Source organism: Corythoichthys intestinalis, chromosome 15 (genome assembly GCF_030265065.1).
Source record: "Corythoichthys intestinalis isolate RoL2023-P3 chromosome 15, ASM3026506v1, whole genome shotgun sequence".
In the NCBI taxonomy this organism is placed as follows: domain Eukaryota; kingdom Metazoa; phylum Chordata; class Actinopteri; order Syngnathiformes; family Syngnathidae; genus Corythoichthys; species Corythoichthys intestinalis.
The window spans coordinates 54792163-54814118 of NC_080409.1; the positions used below are offsets into that span (position 1 = coordinate 54792163).

A 21956-nucleotide genomic window follows, 5' to 3' on the forward strand; every position below is an offset into this window, starting at 1 on the left:
AGCATACACTACATACTGTAAATGCTGAAAATTCAGTCTCAACTAGTTTGTCGTCTGAAGGGTCAAAAGTTACACTGGCGTAAGAACCGTCAGGTGAGCTGAAAAGTCCTAATGCATCGCAAAAAGAAAAAACGGGGTATGCGGATCATTAAAAAACATCAAATTTGTCTTAGCGTTTAACACTGGGAAGTCTGGGATTTGTTTACCATTCTTATCTAGCCAGAAGTGGCAAGCAATCAATATTTCCCAGTAATTGCTCATTTACCAAACAAAACAGCTGAAGTGAACTGATAGATGCCATTTTGCCCAATGGCTTACTGACTAGAAAAGCCAAGGAGCACTGCTTGATCCTGGCCAGTGTTTTAAGAGGACACTCGCTATTCTAAAGCTAACACTAGGAGTTACATTTAGCGTCGGGTGATCCCCTCAGCACAGACCTTCAAAAGCTAAAACCGTATTGCATATTCTGTCTTGCCAAGATGAGAAAACAAATCTTACCGTGTTCCAAACAAGCAAGATAGAGTGCAGCCTAGCATCCTAAACTCCTGTGAGGAGAGTGAGGGAGAGGCGCAGCACATCTCGCATGAGTGACACGACCCGAACACTGCTGCGAAGCAAGCTGCCGTACTCCACGTACAATATGAAAATGTCACGCGTTGCGATCATATGACAGAAACGATGTCTCGTCGGACGAAAACTGGCATGGGACTCGTTACGTTCTAGTCTCCCGAGCCACGTTTTATAGCTCGTCGTCGTCGTGAAAGAATTGTTCGTCGACGAAATATTTTCGTTAACGTCCTTGTTGACAAAAACCACAGTGGATCAAAGGCACAAATGTGTTAATCATGGTTAAACTTGCAGCCCAGACATAAGTGTGTTGCTGTGTAAATGAGAGGCTGTTCTCGGGCCGCGTGAGTGGACCCACTCAATGAAGAATTTAATAAAGACAAGCATTTATCTATGTTATTCTTGTTTAAAAATAATTCACATTATGAATGAAAGATGTGCCAGCGGTTAGCGCGTCTACCTCACAGTTCTGGGATCATTCAATTTATCTGGTGAAAGATTTTCTAGTTTTAATTTCGCAGTATATTGCAAACCCAGAAAAAAAAAAATTGCATAGTTTTTTCCAATATTATTCAGGCATTAATTCATACATTTTATTTGTACTTTTTAAGGGCTAAAAAGTAACAAAATGATCCAGAAATGCAATGGCATTGCCAAAAGATACAAAAACATATCGTTTTATACTCTGCAAAACTGCCAGAAAAGGCGGAAGAGGGAGTACTGTAAAAAATTAGAGTACTGTTACATGTTTGCAACTTTTCTTCAAATAAAAAAAAAAATTCGGCATCGGATTGGGACTCGGTATCGGCAGATCCTCAAAGTCAGGTGACTCGGACTCGGGTGCACAAATATGCGATTGGGTTATCACTTGCTTGGATAGTTAGCCATCTCAATAGTGACCTTAAAGTTGACAAGCAAGCACATACAGTATAATAAAACGAAGGGATGATGGTTTTCCATCTGATTAATGCAAAATAAATTGTGTCCATTGTTCAAAGATGTTATGTGTGAATGCAATATGGTGTTGATCAAAGAAACAAGGAGTTATTTTGTCTGACATGAGCTTGAGTATTGCTCAAAAGGCTAACCCGACAAAAAAGTTCAATCGATACTTGAGTGTTGGAAGTGATCCATGATTCAAGCCCCGGCCCGGGTGCTGACAAGCCCTTCACTTGCTGAAGGGAAGCCAAACAGCATGAAAAGGCCACATCTGAGAAAGTCTCTCTGAAAAATGGTCTAAATCATCATAAGATAAACATGTTCATCCCTGGAAGAATATCTGCACTTTTAATAATAATATAGCCAATGAGGTAAGAAGTGCATTTATGTTTGAAAGAATTGTGCCAAGAACAACATTATTCTTGGGAGTCCCACATAAAAAGCTACCGTTGAGTCACGCTTTTCCATGTTACCTGCAGATGACCTCCCCTACTGCCCGAAGGGAATCACTTCCAAGGTGTTCCGCTTCAACGTCTCCACCATGGAGAAAAACTCCACCAACTTGTTCCGGGCCGAATTTCGAGCGCTGCGGATCCCTAACGCGGGCGCCAAGAAAAACGAGCAGCGGATCGAACTCTACCAGGTAGGTTTTTGACAATAGTATATCCCGACAGGTGATATTTCGAAAGGTTATCCATCGATATGCTCCCACCGAGAATCGTTTTCAAAAAGAGCTGACAGGTCGCTTCCATTAGAATAGCGCCTACGTAAGCTCGACGGCTGACAGCCCATTCATTTGGACCAGACTGGACGATGGCAATGGCACCGTAACCAGCGCATTCAGTCTTTTGTGGGCATTTACAGGTCACTTCCTGCTCATTTTAGGGCATTTACAGGTTACTTCCTGTGGATTTGGAGTCACATTTGGGGACATTCAACAGGAAGTGACCTGTGAAACGCCCCCCAAATCAACACAAAGTTAACCGTAATACCCCTATTTTAATTGGAATCATATTTTGAGACGATTCGACGATACACAACAATTTGGCAAAGCGCAGATTTTTAAAGGACAAGTATTTTTCCCCAATTGCTAAAGAAATGGTATGGTCATGATAAATAACAGTCTTGTGCTAAATTGAATATGAAATATTAAAAATGCATTTATTCAGTACGACAGGGCAAAATTACTGCGTAATGGTCAAAACTGCTGAACTCCCGAACGATATTTTATGTCACTGGGGTTAGTCTGGCTTTTTTCATTCCTCTGCCCCGGCTTCAGAGACAGAGGAAAGAGTGTAAACAAAACAGGAGGCGTGACAGCTAGCCAACAAGCTAACCCAAACCGAGCAGCTTTTCCAAGTCTTATTCTCTCCTTTCAAAAACAAAAAAATCACACAAAACTACCCCGACTCATGTCACACACAGCGGCGAGGTTGATTGTCTTCACCGACCGGCCAGCCCCCGGCGGTGAGTGAGTTACGGCTCGTCGTTATGTTGTGGCCACAGTGGGTTGGCAGTGCTCCTAGCCGGGAATGAACGCCAAAAAATGGCCCATTCGCGGTGGACAAACCGGCCGACGTCGGAGCGGGGAGCTGCTTGCGGCCAAGAAAAGCGAATTCTCGGCGGGCACGCAAATAGGACCGAGGGGGTGAAAGTGACCACGGTGTGTGACAAGCCGCCGGTCGTCGGCCGAGTGGCCTTCTCGGTGGACAATCGGCCACAAAATGCAAGCCACCTCCTTATTAAAACGTGTGCCGCGATCCCAGTAGTTGACATAATACAAAACACGTGGTTTACTCACTTCCCAGTTGTCGGACATGTTTTGGCCATTCTCCGCGGTCAACGGGAACTTTTTGAAACCCAAAAAGGCAACAAAAGCCTGCCACACATTAGGCTGGCGTGATGCAAAAAATAACAGAATACCGTCATTTCCTGAATATAAGGCGCACCCGTGTATAATGTGCATCCCAGATTTACTCGTAAAATCTTGGGGAAATTATTGTACCCGTGTATAACGCGCACCCTAATTTTAGCACCAATAATAGAAGAATACAAGAAAATGGAGCTCGTGTACAGATACACAGAAATGTCATTTTACTGACTGGTGAAACACAGCACAAGCATAGCATATTGGTAGTTCAAAACATGACCATAAACTGACAATATTTACGGTAATAATATGATTTGACAAGAATATTACCAGAATCTAGGAGAGAACAAAACAGATGTGACTTTTCTTTTCAAGGCTGCTGTTTAACTTGCTCGTTTCATCATGAATAAATGTTTCTTCCGTGGATTGATACGGTAAAATGAAAGTGAGAACGTAAGTCGGAAATCCGAGAGAGCTCATCACTGTCGACACGACAGTAACAATAGGAACTATTGTTGTTTGGGTTTGATATAGTTGACGGACACACACACAGGAAGTCTGTGTTACGTTTGTTATGGTCAGAGTTGCGGAGCTGCAATAAACGTTGACTTAAATGAGTTCAAGAAACTACATTCTGTGCTTTATGAAGAGTGAAAAAAGCAGAATTTAACACAGATGAAATCGTTCGGCCGATCAGAGTCAGGAATTAACGAAACAAAATTGTGACGTCACGTACCGTAATGGTCGGCAACGGATCGCCGCATACGTTTCTTCAACACAACGTGGCCGTGTCAATATAAAAAATTCGGTTTATATGTATATAATATATTTTTTTTTGTCTCCATCCATGTACCCGTTTATAATGCGCGCCATGATTTTACAAGTTGATTTTGGGGGGGAAAAGTGCGCGTTATATTCGGGAAATGGAATAAATATATCGATCGTTCCACACACATCCGTTTGGTCCATTTCAATCAGGAGGATGAAATACAGCGTGAAATATGAAATAAACATGCTTTTTGCTGTCATAGGCACTTTGTTCCTGCCATGTTGAAGTTCATCATTGCGTCCCAGTCATAAGATGGACTTTGATGCAGTTAAATGCTTTCTTAAAACATTATGATGAATATACAATGCATATTTTTTTATATCAGTTTTATAGTAAATAGCTAGGTACAAGCACACTTTGCTTCTTAAATGGTAAATTGTGTAAATAGGTGCTAAGAAATGTGTTTTTTAACAGTGTTAATAAAATGTTTAAATTTTTTTTTTTTTTTTTAATGTGCCGTTATATCTTGTATTTTCCACTTTAGTCTCTTATGAAATAGGGGTTCACTCTATGCGTTCTTGAAGAATGTTTGTAGAGCGTCAAAGATTTTCCTCATTAATCTCCCATGAGAGACTAGGAATAATGATCGGGTTCCTACGTTTCCTGCCGGGGAGACAAGCGTGTCCAGACTGCATCCAGCCTCTGGCCGGCTCTCAATGCAGACTGTCAGATTGTTTCCAGGGGCCCGCAAGGAGATAGAGACGGGGTCACCCGCGGGGGGAGTAAATGGAGCTTGTCACTCCTTCGCCCACGCACTCTTCACGCCAGAGCCGGCCGGTTGGCAGAATCCTGTTACTGGCAGCCTTGCTCTCAAAGGAAGTTAGATTAGATTCTGACATTGTTCAGGGACCTAGTTAGTCTTGCTAATGACCTCTAAGGTGAACACAATCCATTTCAGGGTACGTTGAAGAAATCCTGCTAACACTGTTCCAGGGTCCAACTACTACAGTCGTAAAATGTGCATTCTTCCATAAAAAGTTAACATTCTTAAATGTCGTATGATTGTAGATATACGTATGTTAACTTCAATCTTAAACATCACATTTTAGTACTAAATCATTTTTAAAGGTACCGTATTTTTCAGACTATAAGTCATAGTTTGGCCGGAGATGCGACTTATACTCTGGAATGACCGATGTAGTGCTGCAACGATGACTCGATGAACTGGAATAACCCAATTAGAAAAAAGCTACGAATCAAATGTTGCTGTTTCGAGGATTCCTTTCATTAGAGAGACGTTGTAATTGTTTGTTTTGATAGTGTTGCATTTCATTTCATTGATTTGGGCGATACACTGCCCTCTAGTGGCAGCAGTGAATATACCATAACACCTCTAACATGGCTGAATCCAGCTGCTCCAATATGGTATGATTTTGTTTCAGCTAATATGTTTGTTTATGCATTGGTTTAGTTTAGAGATATATTTAGCAGTTGTTTGTGTGAATATGTGTTTGAACGATTTGTTAAGAGCGTTGTTAAAAAAACACACGCACAAAAAAAAAAAACAAGCATTTTATAGCATTTAAGCTAGCGGACCTTTTAAGAAGGGAGACTGGAGGGACTCATGGTCGAGCTGCTACTCCTTCGCACTGAGAGGAGCCAACTGAGGTGGTTCGGTCATCTGGTTCCGATGCCTCCCTGGAGAGGTGTTCCGGGCATGTCCCACCGGCGGGAGGCCCGGGGGACGACCCAGGACACACTGGAGAGAGACTCTCGTCTGGCTTGGGAACACCAAGCCAGACGCCGGAGGAGCTGGTTGAAGTGGCTGGGGAGAGGGAAGTCTTGGCTTCTCGACTAAAGCGGCATCCCCTGCCACCTGACCCTGGATTTAGCGGTCGATAATGGATGGATGGACTGATATGTAGTGCATTCTGGGAAAAACATCTTTATTGAGATTGGCAAATCCACCTGTTTCGCCGTGGGTCCGCCTGGTCTCCGCTTGTCAAAAAACACTTTTCTAACCCGCTTACTGTAAGACTTGCTTCTAACAGTAAACGATCATGTTTGCTGTTTTTTTTTTTTTTTTTGACTTTTCTAGTACTGATTTGATAAGCTGAACGCTTGTTGCGTATGTTTGTACTCGTACAAACGTCAGCTTGACACAGGCACAGCTTGACACAGTTACACTTTAGGCCAGAGGTGGCAGTTGCGAGTGAAAAGTAAAAAAAAAAAAAGTGACAAGCAAACTCCATATATGAACTATCATCATGAGTGAAGTCAAGAGTCACTTGTGAATATGAGGCTCCCACTTAATCCTCACGAAGACTCTCGAGTCATCGGACTGAGCATTTTGCAGGTGGCGCTTTGACTTTCCATCTCGAGCATGATCGTAGTACAACACCTTGCAGCACCGCCTGTAATGCGCGAGCTGCCGTCGCAAAGGTTCCCACTGGCAAAAGGGTAACACGCAGGCATTAACTTGCAAAATGGGGATATCAACACAGTCAGTCACTTTTTCCACGAAGAGTAGACATTTGGCCCAAGGCGTCCCGGAGAGTCTGGCTCAGACAGACAGCTCTGCTTCTCGGTGTGTGTGTATTTGTGAGTTAAAAAAAAAAAAGTTTATGCAGCTGGGTCACATTTTCATCCTTCCTCGCAGATCCTCCAGAAAGACGACCCCAAAGCCAAACAGCGGTACATCGGGGGCAAGAACGTGCTGACCAAGGGGATGGCCGAGTGGGTCTCTTTCGACGTCACGGAGACAGTGAGGGAGTGGCTCATGTACAGACGTGAGTGAGGGGGCGCCGCTAAGCTAATTCAAATTGAAGTTGGTATCTGCAGGCTGTCAATATGATCATAAGGAATACAATATGACATCTTTGCAGTATGCAATTCCTGGTCAAGGCAAAACTACGGTGGCCCTGAAGTGCAAATCAAAAAGCAAAATGGCAAATTCCAAAGCACAGAACAATAAAACAAATTAAAAAACGACAACATCACAAATCAAGAAACATAAGGACGTATCTCATAAAGCAACGGCAAATTTAAAAAACAACACCAAATCAAAAGACAATTACGTTAAGTAACTGGAAAAGGTAGGTACAGTGGTGAATGAAGTAGTCACTTTTTTAACTTAATAGCACAGATACAGGGGCATAAAAAATGACGAAAGTACAAAAGTACTTGTTTTGAAATTTATAAGTAAAAAGAAAAGTATTTTCTCCCGATGCAAAAATGTGATATCTTTAGATATGGCGGAAAACAGGTGACTTGAAGTTCCGCACTGAGACCCCCAATTTGACCAAATTTCAAAATTGTCCTATATGCTTATAACACCATTTACCGTACATCATTGGAAAGCTTCAAATCTCAATTTTCTGGTGGAAGAAAAATAAAAAAACAGGAGGGCATCTAAGAAAAACATTTTTTTAAACCCTAACTCGAGGTTAGCGCATGAGAGAGCATAATTAAAGACCGCATGATTTTAACAACATATTATCTCGTATTTACCTTGTTTCGATGCCTAATTTTGTGCTCTAGCGCTCAATTACGGGGCTTATCTATTGCGCCAGATGCAAAAAAAGCAAAACCATTACATAGTAAGAAACAAAAAACAAACAAAAGTGGCATGTAAAGCAGGCAATAATTTGAAAAGCAGTGGACTGCAGATACATGCTGTAAAATGTAATCAAAGTAAAAAAAGGTACTTAGAAGTACTTTTACTTTGTTACATTCCACCCTTAGGTAGGTACCAGTGAAAAAGTACACTCATTGCCGATTGGAAGAATCAACCGGAAAGGGTAGATGAACTCAAAGTTATTCCGCTTCTGGCGTGGAATTTGAAAACGAGCGTTACCAAAGAATATGAATGAATGAATATTTTTATTTGGGACATACTGTAGGTATGAAGTCATATTTTACTTTAATACAGTATTTGACCGAATAAAAGCGACGTTCCAATTGTTGCGTTTGATGTGGCAACGCCACGCTCCCATCGGTTGGATTCGCAGGTGCAAAAACTTGTGGGTTAACAGACACCACGACTGTAAACGCACCAATAGGAACGTGGCCGCTGCGTTCTTGAATTTGCCTTTGTGTTTTGCACTTTAGGGCAACCGTACAAAACAGACTGATTTTTACAGTCAAGTGTAGAATTCTGGTATGAATGACTAGAAGTGCAAATGCATACTCAAGTCCAGCTTGTGTTTCAATCACTTTCCCTCAGAGACCAATCTTGGCCTGGAGATCAGCGTGCACTGTCCCTGCCACACTTTCAAGCCAAACGGGGATATTATTGAGAATGCCAACGAGGTGCTGGAGGTCAAATTCAAAGGTACGGTTGGAGTAGTGCTTGGAGTTAGTTTGCAGAACACCTTTCTTTGAAGGACACAGGATTTTGTGTTGTGGTAAACCCATTCATCAATCCTTTTTCTATACTACTGTCCTCATCTTTAAAGTTGTGAGTTGGGTTGCCAACAGTCCCGGATTTCACGGGACATCCTGGAATATAGGAAGTACCGACAGTACCAGTCAGAACTTCCGGGTTGTCCCGCCCAATCCGGGATTGTTGGCAACCCTAGTTGTGCGCAAGCTAATCTGCCATCTGATTTGGGGCAAAAGAAAGGATACAACCGAACTGATCACCAGTCAATTTCTAAATTAGCCTCACACTTTTTGTGTATTTACAGTAAATAAGCTAGCCCAATAGGCTGTTGGGTCAGTTGCAAGTATTGAATTCAAGACCGTAATGCTAAATTGCGGAAGGGAGGCCGCACGGACAGTAAACGGGCAAAAAGAAATCATGTGTGAGCGGTCTACAAAGGTGGCATAGGTTGGATAGGACCACGTTTGTGGAATTGGACACATCGGCATAGACAAATACGCGCATTGACATGTTCACCGGACAAGTGGCACTCAAAAGAGGCTAATGTTGTTAGCCAATGCTATTTGTGCAGCAAACAAAACTCTTAAATTTAGGCTTTTCAGCCTATAGTGCTTATCTACGTGAGGGATGCTGTGGTGCCGGATGCTATGCTAGCTGATTTCGGGCGAGAGCCTACATACGCGCTAAACTAGTTCACGGCCGATCACAATGACTTTGTGTACCAATTTGAGTTGAGTTGTCTCTGCACACTGGCCGCTTTTATGAAGCAAAACAAACGTTAAGGTTTTAAAATTAAAAAAAAAAAAACAATTGCACGTGCTGTGATGGGACTATCACGTGGTGATGTTTAAACGATATGTTGCGCAGGCAGGCCTAGTTTTTGTGATTGCAAAAAACAAAAGTGCCTCTATGATGAACCTCATGTTTTGTCAAATAAAGTGGACATTAACAATTGGCAGTAGATTGAAAAGGAAATTCTACACCCAAAAAAATGGCGTTCATTCGTAGACTAGTTGAACGAATGTTTGAATACTTGTCATTGCAGTCTCTTTGATAAAAGATAATGGTTCTCCCTCCTCCAAAGAAGAGAGCATGGGAATGACATTGATCTGGTATCTCACTTAGTACAAGGGGCCCCAGGTCCTGGGAACGGGCTTGGCCGCAAGGAATGTGCCGCCACGGCGCTCAGACGTTTGGCCCTAATTAAAGCGGGGCCAACATATCCACCGGCAGCATCTCTCCTGAGATATGTGCTGCTTTAGCCATCAGGCCTAGAGCGGACCAGCAGACGGTGGGAAGAAGGAAGTAAAGCCCCGGCTGAACAGTACCTGCGCTTAAAATCTGAGCAATAGGAGTGTCGTTGGTCGTGACCGGGCATCTTTTTGGCTTCTCCGTGACCGCTCGGCTGGTTCCCGCAGGTACGGAGCCAGACTTTGACGACCTGAGCCGTGGCAAAAAACAAAGGGAGCAGCTGTACCCCCATCTCATCCTCATGATGCTGCCCCCCCACAGGCTGGATGCGCACTCCTCATCCCGAAGGCGCAAGAGGGCACTCGACACCAATTACTGCTTCAAGTAAGTTTGCAATGTGAGGGCTAAATTTATTTGCACAGCTTCTCAAAATGGGCTTCCCAGGATGTACATAAAAAAGTGCATAGCATACTTTATCCAGATATGGTGGACTGATGGCCAAACATACTAAGTAGACAATGACTCGTGGATTCTACCTTAGTTTTGTGATTGTTACATAATCATTAACTGGCACTGTTGTCACTCGGATTGCTTCAAATGTGTTTTCTGGAAGAAGAAAAAAAGGAAAAACCAGAAAGGTTGTAGTGACAGGTAAAAAAAACTTGTTCAATTAATGTGATTTAAAAAAGGATAATGCAATGGAAAATCAAGAGAAAGGGATTAGGGTATTGGGGCTGACGGTGAGGTTGAGAACATCTTCCTTGTTAATGTTTGGACTTATTTTTCTTCGGTTACTTATTCATTTCCTCATAATTGAAAAAAAGTGAATGTTTGCATCACCTTTAAAATAGATTCCATTTCAATGTGCATAATGTAAAAATAAATTATTTGTGTTCAATTATAAAAGAAGCATACATAAGTCAATATTTACATTATTTTCAATTTTAATGTACATCCTATGTTCTGAAGTTATATTCTAAAGGTTTTGCATTTGGATGTGAGGAAATGAGGGAAAATAAAATTCGGTGGTTGGTGTTTTTGTTCATTGGTACATCATTGAAAAAATTATAATTGCTCATATATGCCTTGTTACATGCAGTAGCCAAATGCATGTGTGAAACCTGTTTTTTTTTCTTTTTTTTAATTGTGTGTTATAGGTATAACCAATGTTCCCTCTAAGTTGCGCGTGTGCAATCGTGCACTGCTTGCACATACTCTGCGTACAGGAAAATCTATGCAGCGCACAAAATCAATTTCAACAGAAACCTAGTGTGCCGTCATTAGGTCTACTGCAGTGGTGTCCAAACTATTCCACATAGAGCCGCAGTGGGTGCTGGATTTCATTCCTACAAAACAAGACGATATCTTTTCACCAATCTGGTGTCTCACAAGTGTAATCAGTTGACTGCACTCAGGTGCTGCTTGTTTTAGCAGAAACTTCATTGGTTAAACTGTCTGTGCTCGATTGGTAGGAACAAAAACCAGGACCCGCAGCGGCCCTTGAGGACAGGTTATGACACACATGGTCTACTGTCTGCGCCGTAGTGATGTGTCGACGCGACGCTCCTATCGGTGGGTTGCTACACCACCATTGTATATACAGGGTCAGGCAAAATGATCGGAGACATTTGTAGGTTTAATAAAAGCCAAATAAAGAAACAAAAAAGTGTTTATTGAAAAGTACATATAATGTCATTCTGTTTTATTGGATTTTAAAAATTAAATCAGTCAAATGGTGAAACAGTCATTAATATTATTACTGCTGCCACATTTTCTGGAATTCTGGTAGTTTGAGGCCGGCCGGTTGATTTTGTTTCAATGCAGATCCAGTAGCTCTGAAGTCGGTAACCCATAAGAAGATGGTGTTTCGAGCTGGTACGGGATCATGTCTACCAAGATTGAAGTGCAAACGGAACGCTCGTTGTGTTGCAGTTACATATTCGTTTGTGTTGCTAAATGATTCTACAATGAAAGCGCGTTGCTCACCAGTTCAATTCATGGCATCAACTGAAAAAGGAACTTTATCATGGAAAAAAAAACAAACATGAATTAATATCTAATATTAGAACCGATATACTCTAGTTAGGCAGCACAGAGGCGGAGCGGTTAGCTTGTCCACTACACAGTTCAGAGATCAAGGGTTCAATCCTGAGCTCCGGCCTTCCTGTGCGGGGTTTGCATATTCTCCCCGTGCCTGCGTGGGTTTTCTCCGGGTACTACGGTTTCCCCCTACATCCCAAAAACATGCATGGTAGTCTAATGCAACACTCTAAATTGTCCCCAGGTAAGCGTATGGTTGTTCATCTCCTTGTGCCCTGCGATTGGCTGGCAACCGATTCAGGGTGTAGCCCGCCTACCGCCCATAGTTAGCTGGGATTGGCTCCAGCACCTCCGTGACCCTCGTGAGGATGAGCGGCTCGGAAAATAAATTAATGAATTATCTAGTTAATTAGACCAACAAAATTGATTTCTGTTCTATCTTGCAATGCAAGTCAATGAGCAACAGGTGTCTAGCCAAAAATACGATTACGCTACGCAGTCAGTCATAGCAGTGTACATATGTGCCCTGTCCAAACGCACCGTGCAGGTTAGCGAACAACAATGCCGCGGAGTTAAGAGACACAAATGCTAACCCTTTATCATGGCGAAAGGAACGAGCAGCGATACCACACTCATCGAGCCAAAGTAAAAAAGAAATGTGGTTCTTTTCAGATGGAATGGCTGTCGGAATATGAGCAAATTGAAGAACAAGCGGTGAAACTGAGCCAGATTTTTTTTGTTAACCTAGCTGCTTTGACACGGAGAATAGGAATCATGAGTGTCCTTATTGTCGAAACCGTTTTAATGTGATTCTGTTTTATTTATGAACTCCCCTATACAACTGGACCCTTACCCAGGCCAAAGCAGGACTTTTGCTATGGTTAAAGCAGGACTCTCACATGTAACACAGTATGAGGAGATTTTTCTTGTTCATTTCCAGTTGGCCAAATCAATGATATTAAAAGGAAACTAATGTCATTTCATTCTTTAAACAAGCCGTGTAACTTGCTACATTCCAAGGTTTTGAACAGGCGTGATACTGGTGTGTACACATCTGATGTTGCTCACAGTGGTGTGCTCAGGGAGCTTATGTGTCTGCGTAGACACATGACAAATTAGAGGGAACACTGGGTATAACAAAAGTCGTTTTCTTTGCTAGGTATAGGAGGTTTGACCTAAAGACGTCCAATAGGTTGGAGGGTGGCAGCGAATGAATGTGGCACCCTCCCAGTTGAAAAGGATTGGACGGCTACTGGTGACGAAACACATTCCAATTCAGAGCAGAAGGATGGCTTGTTTGTCTGTTTATGAGTTCTGCATGTTTTTCGAGCAATGTGGCATTTTCTTGACACGAGCCCAAATTTTTGTTTTATCGCGATCAAGTGGAGCGAGCACGCAGGAAGACCTCGCGTGTTAATCAGCGAGACGCGATGACACGATACAAGTCGGGATCTGTCCCTGCAGCTACTACTCGCCACTCTCACATGCCAAGCATCTCCCATATCCTCTTTCGGGCTGACAGACAGACAGACACCTGGGCTCTCTGGGAAGGGAAAATAAGGGCACACCTAAGAGTGGAATTTGGGAACTTCTCTCGTCCGCGGCAATAGTTGAGTGATAATCTCCTCTTCCCTCCTTGTCTGCAGCAATTACGAGGAGAACTGCTGTGTGCGACCGCTTTATATTAATTTCCGCCAGGACTTGGGCTGGAGATGGATCCATCAGCCTGAGGGCTACTACGCCAATTTCTGCTCTGGTCCTTGCCCTTACCTACGCAGCGCTGACACCACACACAGCACGGTGAGACAAGCCTCATTTTACTGGATTAGAAAATCGGATGATCTGAACCACGGGCCTCCATTTGCATATGAAATATTATTCATCATCCCAACAGTTTCAGCATTTCGTCGCATTCCTCCAGTCTGTTGATTAGATTTTAGACTTTGGCCTCCGTGTTGCCATTAGGGATGTCCCGATCCGATCGCGCCATTTTCATCAGATCGGACTCGAGTGAAAAGGATCGGATTTTTAATAAGATATTTTTCTGCTTCGTGCTCGTACAGCCTCTCGCCCTCCCTCCTGCTGCTTTTCTTGGGCCATGTCGACATTGCCTGGCACGGCCAGACTGTTCTCCCTGTATTTGTTAAACACCGGGAGAAGAGTCTGGGACCCAGCTCCTCGTTGGTCTTCCGAGCCCGAAGAAAAGTAACCGTGCGATCAGATTTGTTTATTTGCGTGACATGTCCTTAACGAGCAACGTCACTCTTGCGCGTCGGAGTCGTAGTCTTCGGCTATTACCAAATGAAGCCGATAAGGCAAAGAATGACGTCAATCGGTAATGAAGTTGATGCGGTAGCGCCGAGTAGCTCGATAGAGTAAACTGCAATTTTGCCTCGCGCACACAGTCTCCAACTCCGCACTCCACGCTGACAAGAAAGTGGTACGAAAGGTTAACTCGCTTTTTTGAGGGCTATTACTAAATTCACTCAGTCTCCTAAGCAGCTGCTCACAACGCGGCCAGTTGAGAAAGGAAGGGGTTGGTCTCAACCTGTCGGGGTACATTTCCATTGGCTTGATGCTGCAGCGGATGGGTGGAGACTCGTTTCATTCACATTTTAAACTAATTGAAGTGCAAAATGGCGGCACGGTGGCTGAGTGGTTAGCACGTCCGCCTCACAGTTCTGACATCAAGGGTTCAATCCCGGGCTTCGGCCTTCCTGTGTGGAGTTTGCGTGTTCTCCCCGTGCCTGCGTGGGTTTTCTCCGGTAACTCCGGTTTCCTCCCACATCCCAAAAACATGCATGGTAGGCTGATTGAATACTCTAAATTGACCGTAGGTATGAGTGCGTGCATGAATGGTTGTACGTCTCCCTGTGCCCTGCAATTGGCTGGCAACCAGTTCAGGGTGTACTGCCCATAGTTAGCTTGGATAGGCTCCAGCACCTCCGCGACCCTCATGAGGAAAAGCTGTTATTCCATTCCTAAAATATTTACTCCAATATCTATTGGGTTACATATGGATCCTTCTCATCCCGGCCACTGTCTCTTTGACATGCTGCACTCCGGCAGACGTTACAGGTCCCACAAACAGGCTGAGAGACAGCTTCTTTCCCAGGGCCATTACTACATTAAACACAAAAAAACTATGAACTCCTTAGAAAACAATTTTTAACTTGAACCTGCGCATTACTTGGACCACTTTTCTATTTATCGAATTCTTTGCACAAATGACGCAGCTAAAATTAGGACAGCGTTGCACTATGTTCATCATGCACATATTTCATTCTAAGTCAGGGGTGGGCAAACTATTCCACAAAGGGCCGCAGTGGGTGCGGGTTTTTGTTCATACCCATCATGAGGACAGCCTTTCACCAATCTGGTTTCTTAGTTTCTAAGTGCAATCAGTTGATTGCAGTCAGGTGCTTCTTGTTTCCACTGAAACCTCACTGTCTGTGCTGAATCAGTTGGAACAAAGACCAGGACCCACTGCGGCCCTCGAGGACCGGTTTGCCCACCCCTGTTCTAAGTCATCTATAATTATGCACTTCTAGCTCTAGAACATATCTTTCTATGCATTTATTTTATATTATCAAATACATATATATTTCTACTGGAGTGCCACTTCCAATCTCGTTGTTCACAATGTTCTGTTGTTGACAATGACAATAAAGAGCTATTCTTTTCTATGGTTATCGCGAGCCTCGTAATGCAAATTGAATTGTGAGCTACCTTGAGTTCCCCCCCTTTAGTTGTACGAGGACCTCTCGTGTTTTTGGAAAGGGCTAGATCATTTGCATTTGCCTTTGATTTCATTATGGGCAAATTCTGATACTTGGTTCCCTCTACTTAAGCTGCTGAGCCTCTACAACACCTTGAATCCGGAGGCGTCCGCCTCACCGTGCTGCGTGCCCCAGGACCTGGAGCCCCTCACCATCCTCTACTACGTGGGCCGCTCGCCTAAAGTGGAGCAGCTGTCCAACATGGTGGTCAAGTCCTGCAAATGCAGCTAAGAGGCTTCGGGGACCCGAGACAAACCTTCCTGCACTACACGGGAGCGCTCTCGTGGTTTTGGGCCGCCCCTGTACTCGAGTCTCCTTCTAGCTCCGTCTCACAGTTGAAAGATATCCGGTCCGGTTTCACTGATGCTCTCAAACCCAACGGACCTCTCCGTGATCTTTCTTTAGTTTTACTTCATATTCCAGCATTTTTGAACAGCTCGTACCTCGGTGTATTCTCATCCTGTTTTTATCTAAAGCGGAAAGGAACAAAAATCGTCTTGGAATGACCACTGCATTCTTAAGGACAAGCGAGGGTGGAAAAAGAGACTGAACTCAGCATGACAGGACACACAGGACACGTTCGAATGTCCGAGCTGGAAAGTGATGCTGTGCTACACTGTGTATTTAGGATTAAATGCCTTTAAATTAAAAAATGATTTTAGGGGGAAAAAATGTTCAAAATGCTGGAAAACAACCTAGTGGAAGTTATATTTCAACGGTCGTGTTAATACCTCTACATTGCAACAGGATGGAGATTCCGGGTATGACATATTTCAGATGAAACTGAAGCTTTACTGTTGTACGAGAGCCGGGGACGGACGTTGGGGAACGCTTCCTTGATGGACTACGGAGACGTGAATGACCAATTCAGTCATTTTTTTGTGTTGAGATGCACTCCTGCTTCCGTGTCATTGTCCGCGTCGCTGAGGTCTGCGCGGTTGCTGACCCTAGCTTGCGTTGTTCTGTTCTTCTTTAGACCAGTGTTTTTCAACCTTTTTGGAACCACGGCACACTTGTTTCATTAAAAAAAAAAAAAAAAAGCCCGAGGCACGCCACCATCATAAAATGTCCAATGGAATGTCTGTAAACTTAATTGATATAGTCATGCATTGAATAGGTATCAAACACAAAAAACCCCCACACATTTTGTTATCAGTTTCAGTCCTTTACAGTCTAGACTAAATCCCCAATGAAAGAAAGCTTTTGCTTATTGCGTCACACTTGAGATTCTGCGTGAGGAAATGGTCTTTGCTTCTTTTTGACCGCCATTCAATAAAATTTTGTCCAGTCCTGAGTTAGCAACTTTGTTTTAAAAACCTTTACCATCACCACCGCCACCGTTGTAGTTTCGCTAGCGCTAGCCCCAGTACCACTCTTTACCTCTTCCGCATCGCTAGACAAAGTAATGAGCCACCTACTCATATGGAAGACTATAGCATGATTAGCGACCATCGGGCAGCACGGATATCGGATTTTGCGGATTCAGTTTCCAAAAACATTTTCACATCAATTGGGTGAAAGTGGACAGTGGTTGAAAAACACTGCTTTAGACCACACACACTTGTCAAGATCATCAACAGTGCCCCTGCTGGTTGCAACTATGTAGTGCAATTAGTATGTTTACATGGCAAAAAAAAAAATGTCTTCAGCCTGATCAGCATTTGGATTAAAATGATGATCGGGTGCACTGCGTTCATGGGCACTTAAAAATAAGGAGTCTTGCGTGTTCATGCATTAGAATGTCACCGGGAACAAATTATTTTTGACGTACACAGACTGATGCTGCGTTCATGTGGTGTCGTAATTACAGCAAAAAGCTATGTTTGTAAAGAAGATTTGCACTTTTTTTTTTTTTTTTTAACGCCAGCATAATAACAGTGTACACGTTTGGAAAAATATTTCTTTTGAACCAAGTGTTCGCTAAAAACAAACTACATTAGTTTTCCGAGACACGTTTGAAAAAGTTGTTCATTGAAAATAATATTTTCATTATCGTCTTTGTTGACGAAAACAAAACAGTTTATAATTATTATTATGCGCCTACCCACCCAGTCTTCCGCTCGCTCCGCTTCTACGACCTTCCGGGAATAAAAAAAAAAAGCCATATACTGATGTCACAGATAAGGACGGTTTGTTCCAAATTTTGAAATGTTTTCATGTGGGCAAAGTGGATTGTCAATCAGCCTAAACCGTTCGGACGAGAATCTTAATCGGAATGGGTTAGAATATTCCGAACGAGGTGTGTACATGAAGCATTTTTATTCCGACCAGGCTTTTAAAATCGAGTCCATGTAAACATACTTATTGACAGCAAGCGATTACGGACAGTTGATAATTATGCAAATCCTAAAAGAGAAATTTCCCTCATGCCAGACTGTAAATGATGTTCTTACTTTTGGAAACACATTTTTCTTTCATTAAAATAAGAGTTGGGTTGTGCTGTTTAGTAGTATCGGGAATGTTTTTATTGATGAATCATTTTAGAGCAATGTAAAGGGTTTGGGAATTGGTTCGACCATAACAACGAGATGATGAAATTCAACTTTATTGACGATATTTCAGTGTCTCAATTCGCTATTAACAGCATCAAAAACCCTAAAAAAATAAATATATAACAGCTCACAAATCCATGCATGAGTGTTGTAAACAGATTGTCTGAACTACACTTAATTACGGCAGTAGAACATACATTGAATTTGGATTCTTGTAATAGAGCATGCTGCTGGCATTAAAAAACAACAACGTGACATTTAACGTGACAACCGCGCACTGAAAAGCCGAAATCGTATACCAAGATCTGTGCAAACTAAATACAGTAACGTATGAGAATGACGTGCATCAAATTCAAGTACTTCATTACAAGTCAACACAAACATACAATACGCTTACTACAGTGGTATGAAAAAGTATCTGAACCTTTTGGAATTTCTCACATTTCTGCATAACATCACCATCAAATGTGATTTGATCTTTGTCAAAATCACACAGATGAAAATATAGTGTCTGCTTGAACTAAAACCACCCAGGAATTAATAGGTTTTCATATTTTAATGAGGCTAGCGTGCAAACAATGTCAAAAGGGGGAAAATAAGTAAGTAAACCCTCTTCCTAAGGAGACTTAAAGAGCAACCGAAACCAATTTTTACCAAACATTGTAAGTCAGGTGTGTGCCCCATCACTGATGAGTGGTTTAAAGCTGCCCTGCCCACTACAAAAAACACACCTGGTAAGAAATGTCTAGATGAGAAGCATTGTCTGATGTGCATCATGGCTTGGCCAAAAGAGCTGTGAAAACTGGGATAAGATACAAAACCATCTCTAAAAGTATGTATGTTCGTCAATCGACAGTCAGAGTAGTTGTCTACAAACGGACAGTTTGGTTTGGAACTGTTGCATATGTCTCAAGGAGTGGCCGTCCACCAAAGATGACGCCAAGAGTTCAGTGCAGAATACTCAGAAAGGTCAAAAAAGACCCTAGTGTGTCTGCTAAAGACTTACAGAAATCACTGGCACAGTCCAATATCTCAACTATATGTAAAACTATGGCCAACAATGGTGTTCATGGGAGGACTTCACGGAGGAAGCCACTGCGGTCTAAAAAAAAAATAATAATGTTTGCTCGTTTAATGTTTGCAAAAAGGCACTTGGACACTCCATAGAAGTTTGGGCAAAATATTTTGTGGACTATTTTGTGAAACCAAAGTTGAATTGTTTGGGAGTAACACACAATGTCATGTGTGGAGGAAAAATGGAACAGCTCACCAACATCAACACCTCATCCCCACTGTGAAGCATGGTGGCGGTAGCATCATGATTTGGGGCCGTTTCACTGCCTCAGGGCCTGGACAACTTACAATCATTAATGGAAGAATGAATTCAAAAGTTTTGCAGTCTGTCAGGCAGTTGAAGCTAAAGAGAGGATGTATGCGTAAATCAACTTCAGAATGGTTTCAGAAGAACAAAATACACGTTCTGGAGTGGTCAAGTCAAAGCCCAAATTTGAACCCCATTGAGATGCTGTGGCATGACCGCAAGACAGCGATTCATGCCAGACATCCCAGGAATCTGACTGAACTACAGCAGCTTTGTAGAGAAGAATGGGCCTGGATCAGGGGTTCCCAAGCTATTCCACATTGGGCCGCTGTGGGTGCTGGATTTCTTTCCAACAAAACAGGATGACACATGTGTACAAATCTGGTGTTTTACAAGTGTAATCAGGTGCTGCTTGTTTTAGCAGAAACCTCCTTGGTTAAAGGGTCTGTGCTTGATCGGTAGGACCAAAAACCAGGACCCACAGGGGTCCTTGAGGACCGGTTTGGCAACCACAGGCCTAGATTAATCCTGATCAGTTACAGCAGTTACAGGAAGCTTCTGGTTGAAGTTATTGCTGCCGGGGGGTGGCACAAAATATCAAATGTGATGGTTCACTTACTTCATTAAAATATGAAAACTTATAAATGTTTAGGTGGTTTTAGTTTAAGCAGACAGTTTTTTTCATCTGTGTGATTTTGACTAAGATCAGATCACATTTGATGGTGATTTTATGCAGAAATGTGAGAAATTCCAAAAGGTTCAGATACTTTTTCATACCGCTGTACAAAGATACTCAGCGGAAGGTTTTATCAACAAGATGCCCTGAGTGACTTCTGGATATCCACGCAAGGATACTAGTGAGCATGTGCACCGTTAATCACCATTGTTTTGCAGTGCAACGATGGCCAAACATATTGAGTGTGTACAGCGGTACCTCAAGATACGAAAGGAATTAGTTCCGAAGTGGCTTTCGAATGATGATTTTTTTCATTTAATGAACCATGTTTTTACATGTAAATCATCCAATTCATTCCATGCGCTAGCTACCAAGACACTACATTTTAAATAAGGCTAAAATCAGGTTGAACTATTCCTGTGATGATTTAAATCAGGGGTATTATGTAAGTCAGCGGTGTCCAAAGCGGTCCTCGAGGGCCGCCGCGGGTCCTGGTTTTTGTTCCTACGGACAGTTTAACCAATGAACATTCTGCTAAAACAAGCAGTACCTGACTGCAATCAACTGATTACACTTGTAAGACACCAGAGTTTGGACACCCCTGATTTAAGGTGTCAAAACAACCCGCCAAGTGGTTCAATCCGGCCAGCGTGGTTCTGCCTGACAGGCAGGTTGTAGCTCTTTCAAACTATACAGAGAAATTTTTACAGTACATAGCACCTTTCGTGTTTGGAATACTTTTTTCGTAATATGAAATGTGGAAAAACCCTTTGTAAAATGAATATTTCATTTACAGAAGTGTTCTTATGTCGAGGTACCGCTGCATTAACCACAACTTCCTTACCTCATTCCATTAGGAAGCAAAGGTTGCTTTAATCGAACTCGTCCTTTGCTCAGTCAGGATTCGGTAACCTGTTTGTTTTCATTCTGGACCGTAAGTCAGTTTCTGGCGCAAGGAAGTGGACCGCGTGCTTACCATTCACGGAATGTCTCCACTTGATGACGGTGGCTCGATGTGAATAGCTGGCATACTAAATGCCAGCGAGGCATCTGTCGAAAGCTATCTGCCCGTGAAATCTTTCCGTGGCATCGGTAGCGCGAGGGAGGGGAAACTGGTGGCGCGCAGGCCGGAAAGGCCATCTGATATTGGCCGCGCGATCAAATCCCAACCTGCGTCAAAGCTGGGAATTCCGTGCCCGACACGCGATCTCCGTGGCAGTACGACGGACAAATAAATGGAAGCCTGGCACGCTCTTCCGCCGTTGTTCTTTCCCAGAATACATCAGTGGGCCAGGGTTTGTGCGCGTGAACGGTTACATGCAGAGACACCTGTCGGGCCGGCACAGCGGCAAGACGCGCCTCTGGTCGCCTCGGTGTCATCTGGGCTCCTGGGTCCGCAGCAGCTTGCGGTACACGGAAAGGCCTGCGTGGGAAGGCGACAGAAATCGTCATCTAAGGCTGCAACAACTCATACATTTGTTGATTTTTGTCTGGCGACTAGGAGCGGTCCCGTTTGGGTCCTTGTTTGCATGGAAGGTGAGGCGCCAGTCAGTGATTAGAGGCGTGGGGCATTCCAGGTTACCTTCCGTTGATATGGTGGCACTTACTTGTTAACTCATTAGCTGCCACTGACGATGCTAGACGTCCAATCCATTTTGACCGGGAGGTGGCAAATGAAGGAACGTGACGACACAAATTTGTGTCCGCAGTTAACACAAATCTCTGGTTTTACCATCCATTCGTCGATATTTGGATAGCACTTCTAATTAAAGTCACATATGAGTTGGAGCGTACTCCACCTGACTTTGGACGAGAGGCAAGGTAAACTCTGGACTGGTTGCCAGCCAACAGCAGTGGCATAAATTAGAGAACCTACTGGGATATGGGAGGAAGCCAGGGTTGTGACAATGCACGCAATCGTGGAGATA

General features: G+C 43.1%; 2 protein-coding genes across 3 annotated transcripts in view; one reads left to right on the forward strand and one right to left on the reverse strand.

Moving 5' to 3' along the window:
- Positions 1–18880, forward strand: part of tgfb3 (transforming growth factor, beta 3) — a 33673-nt gene extending 14793 nt beyond the window's left edge. The window contains exons 2-7 of the mRNA XM_057859901.1: positions 1986–2149; positions 6805–6934; positions 8371–8478; positions 9948–10104; positions 13407–13560; positions 15612–18880. Of these exons, the coding sequence (XP_057715884.1) occupies positions 1986–2149; positions 6805–6934; positions 8371–8478; positions 9948–10104; positions 13407–13560; positions 15612–15770 (872 nt within the window). The 3' untranslated portion in view covers positions 15771–18880. The remainder of the gene's footprint in view (positions 1–1985; positions 2150–6804; positions 6935–8370; positions 8479–9947; positions 10105–13406; positions 13561–15611) is intronic.
- ttll5 (tubulin tyrosine ligase-like family, member 5) overlaps positions 1–21956 on the reverse strand; it is a 122836-nt gene that overhangs the window by 5383 nt on the left and 95497 nt on the right. The window contains exon 31 of one of the 2 annotated variants that reach the window (XM_057859895.1): positions 1947–21451. The exons of the other annotated variant lie outside the window; for it this stretch is intronic. Within the exon in view, the coding sequence (XP_057715878.1) occupies positions 21405–21451 (47 nt within the window). The 3' untranslated portion in view covers positions 1947–21404. Of the gene's footprint in view, positions 1–1946; positions 21452–21956 lie in introns of those variants that run through there. 2 annotated transcript variants of the gene reach the window in all.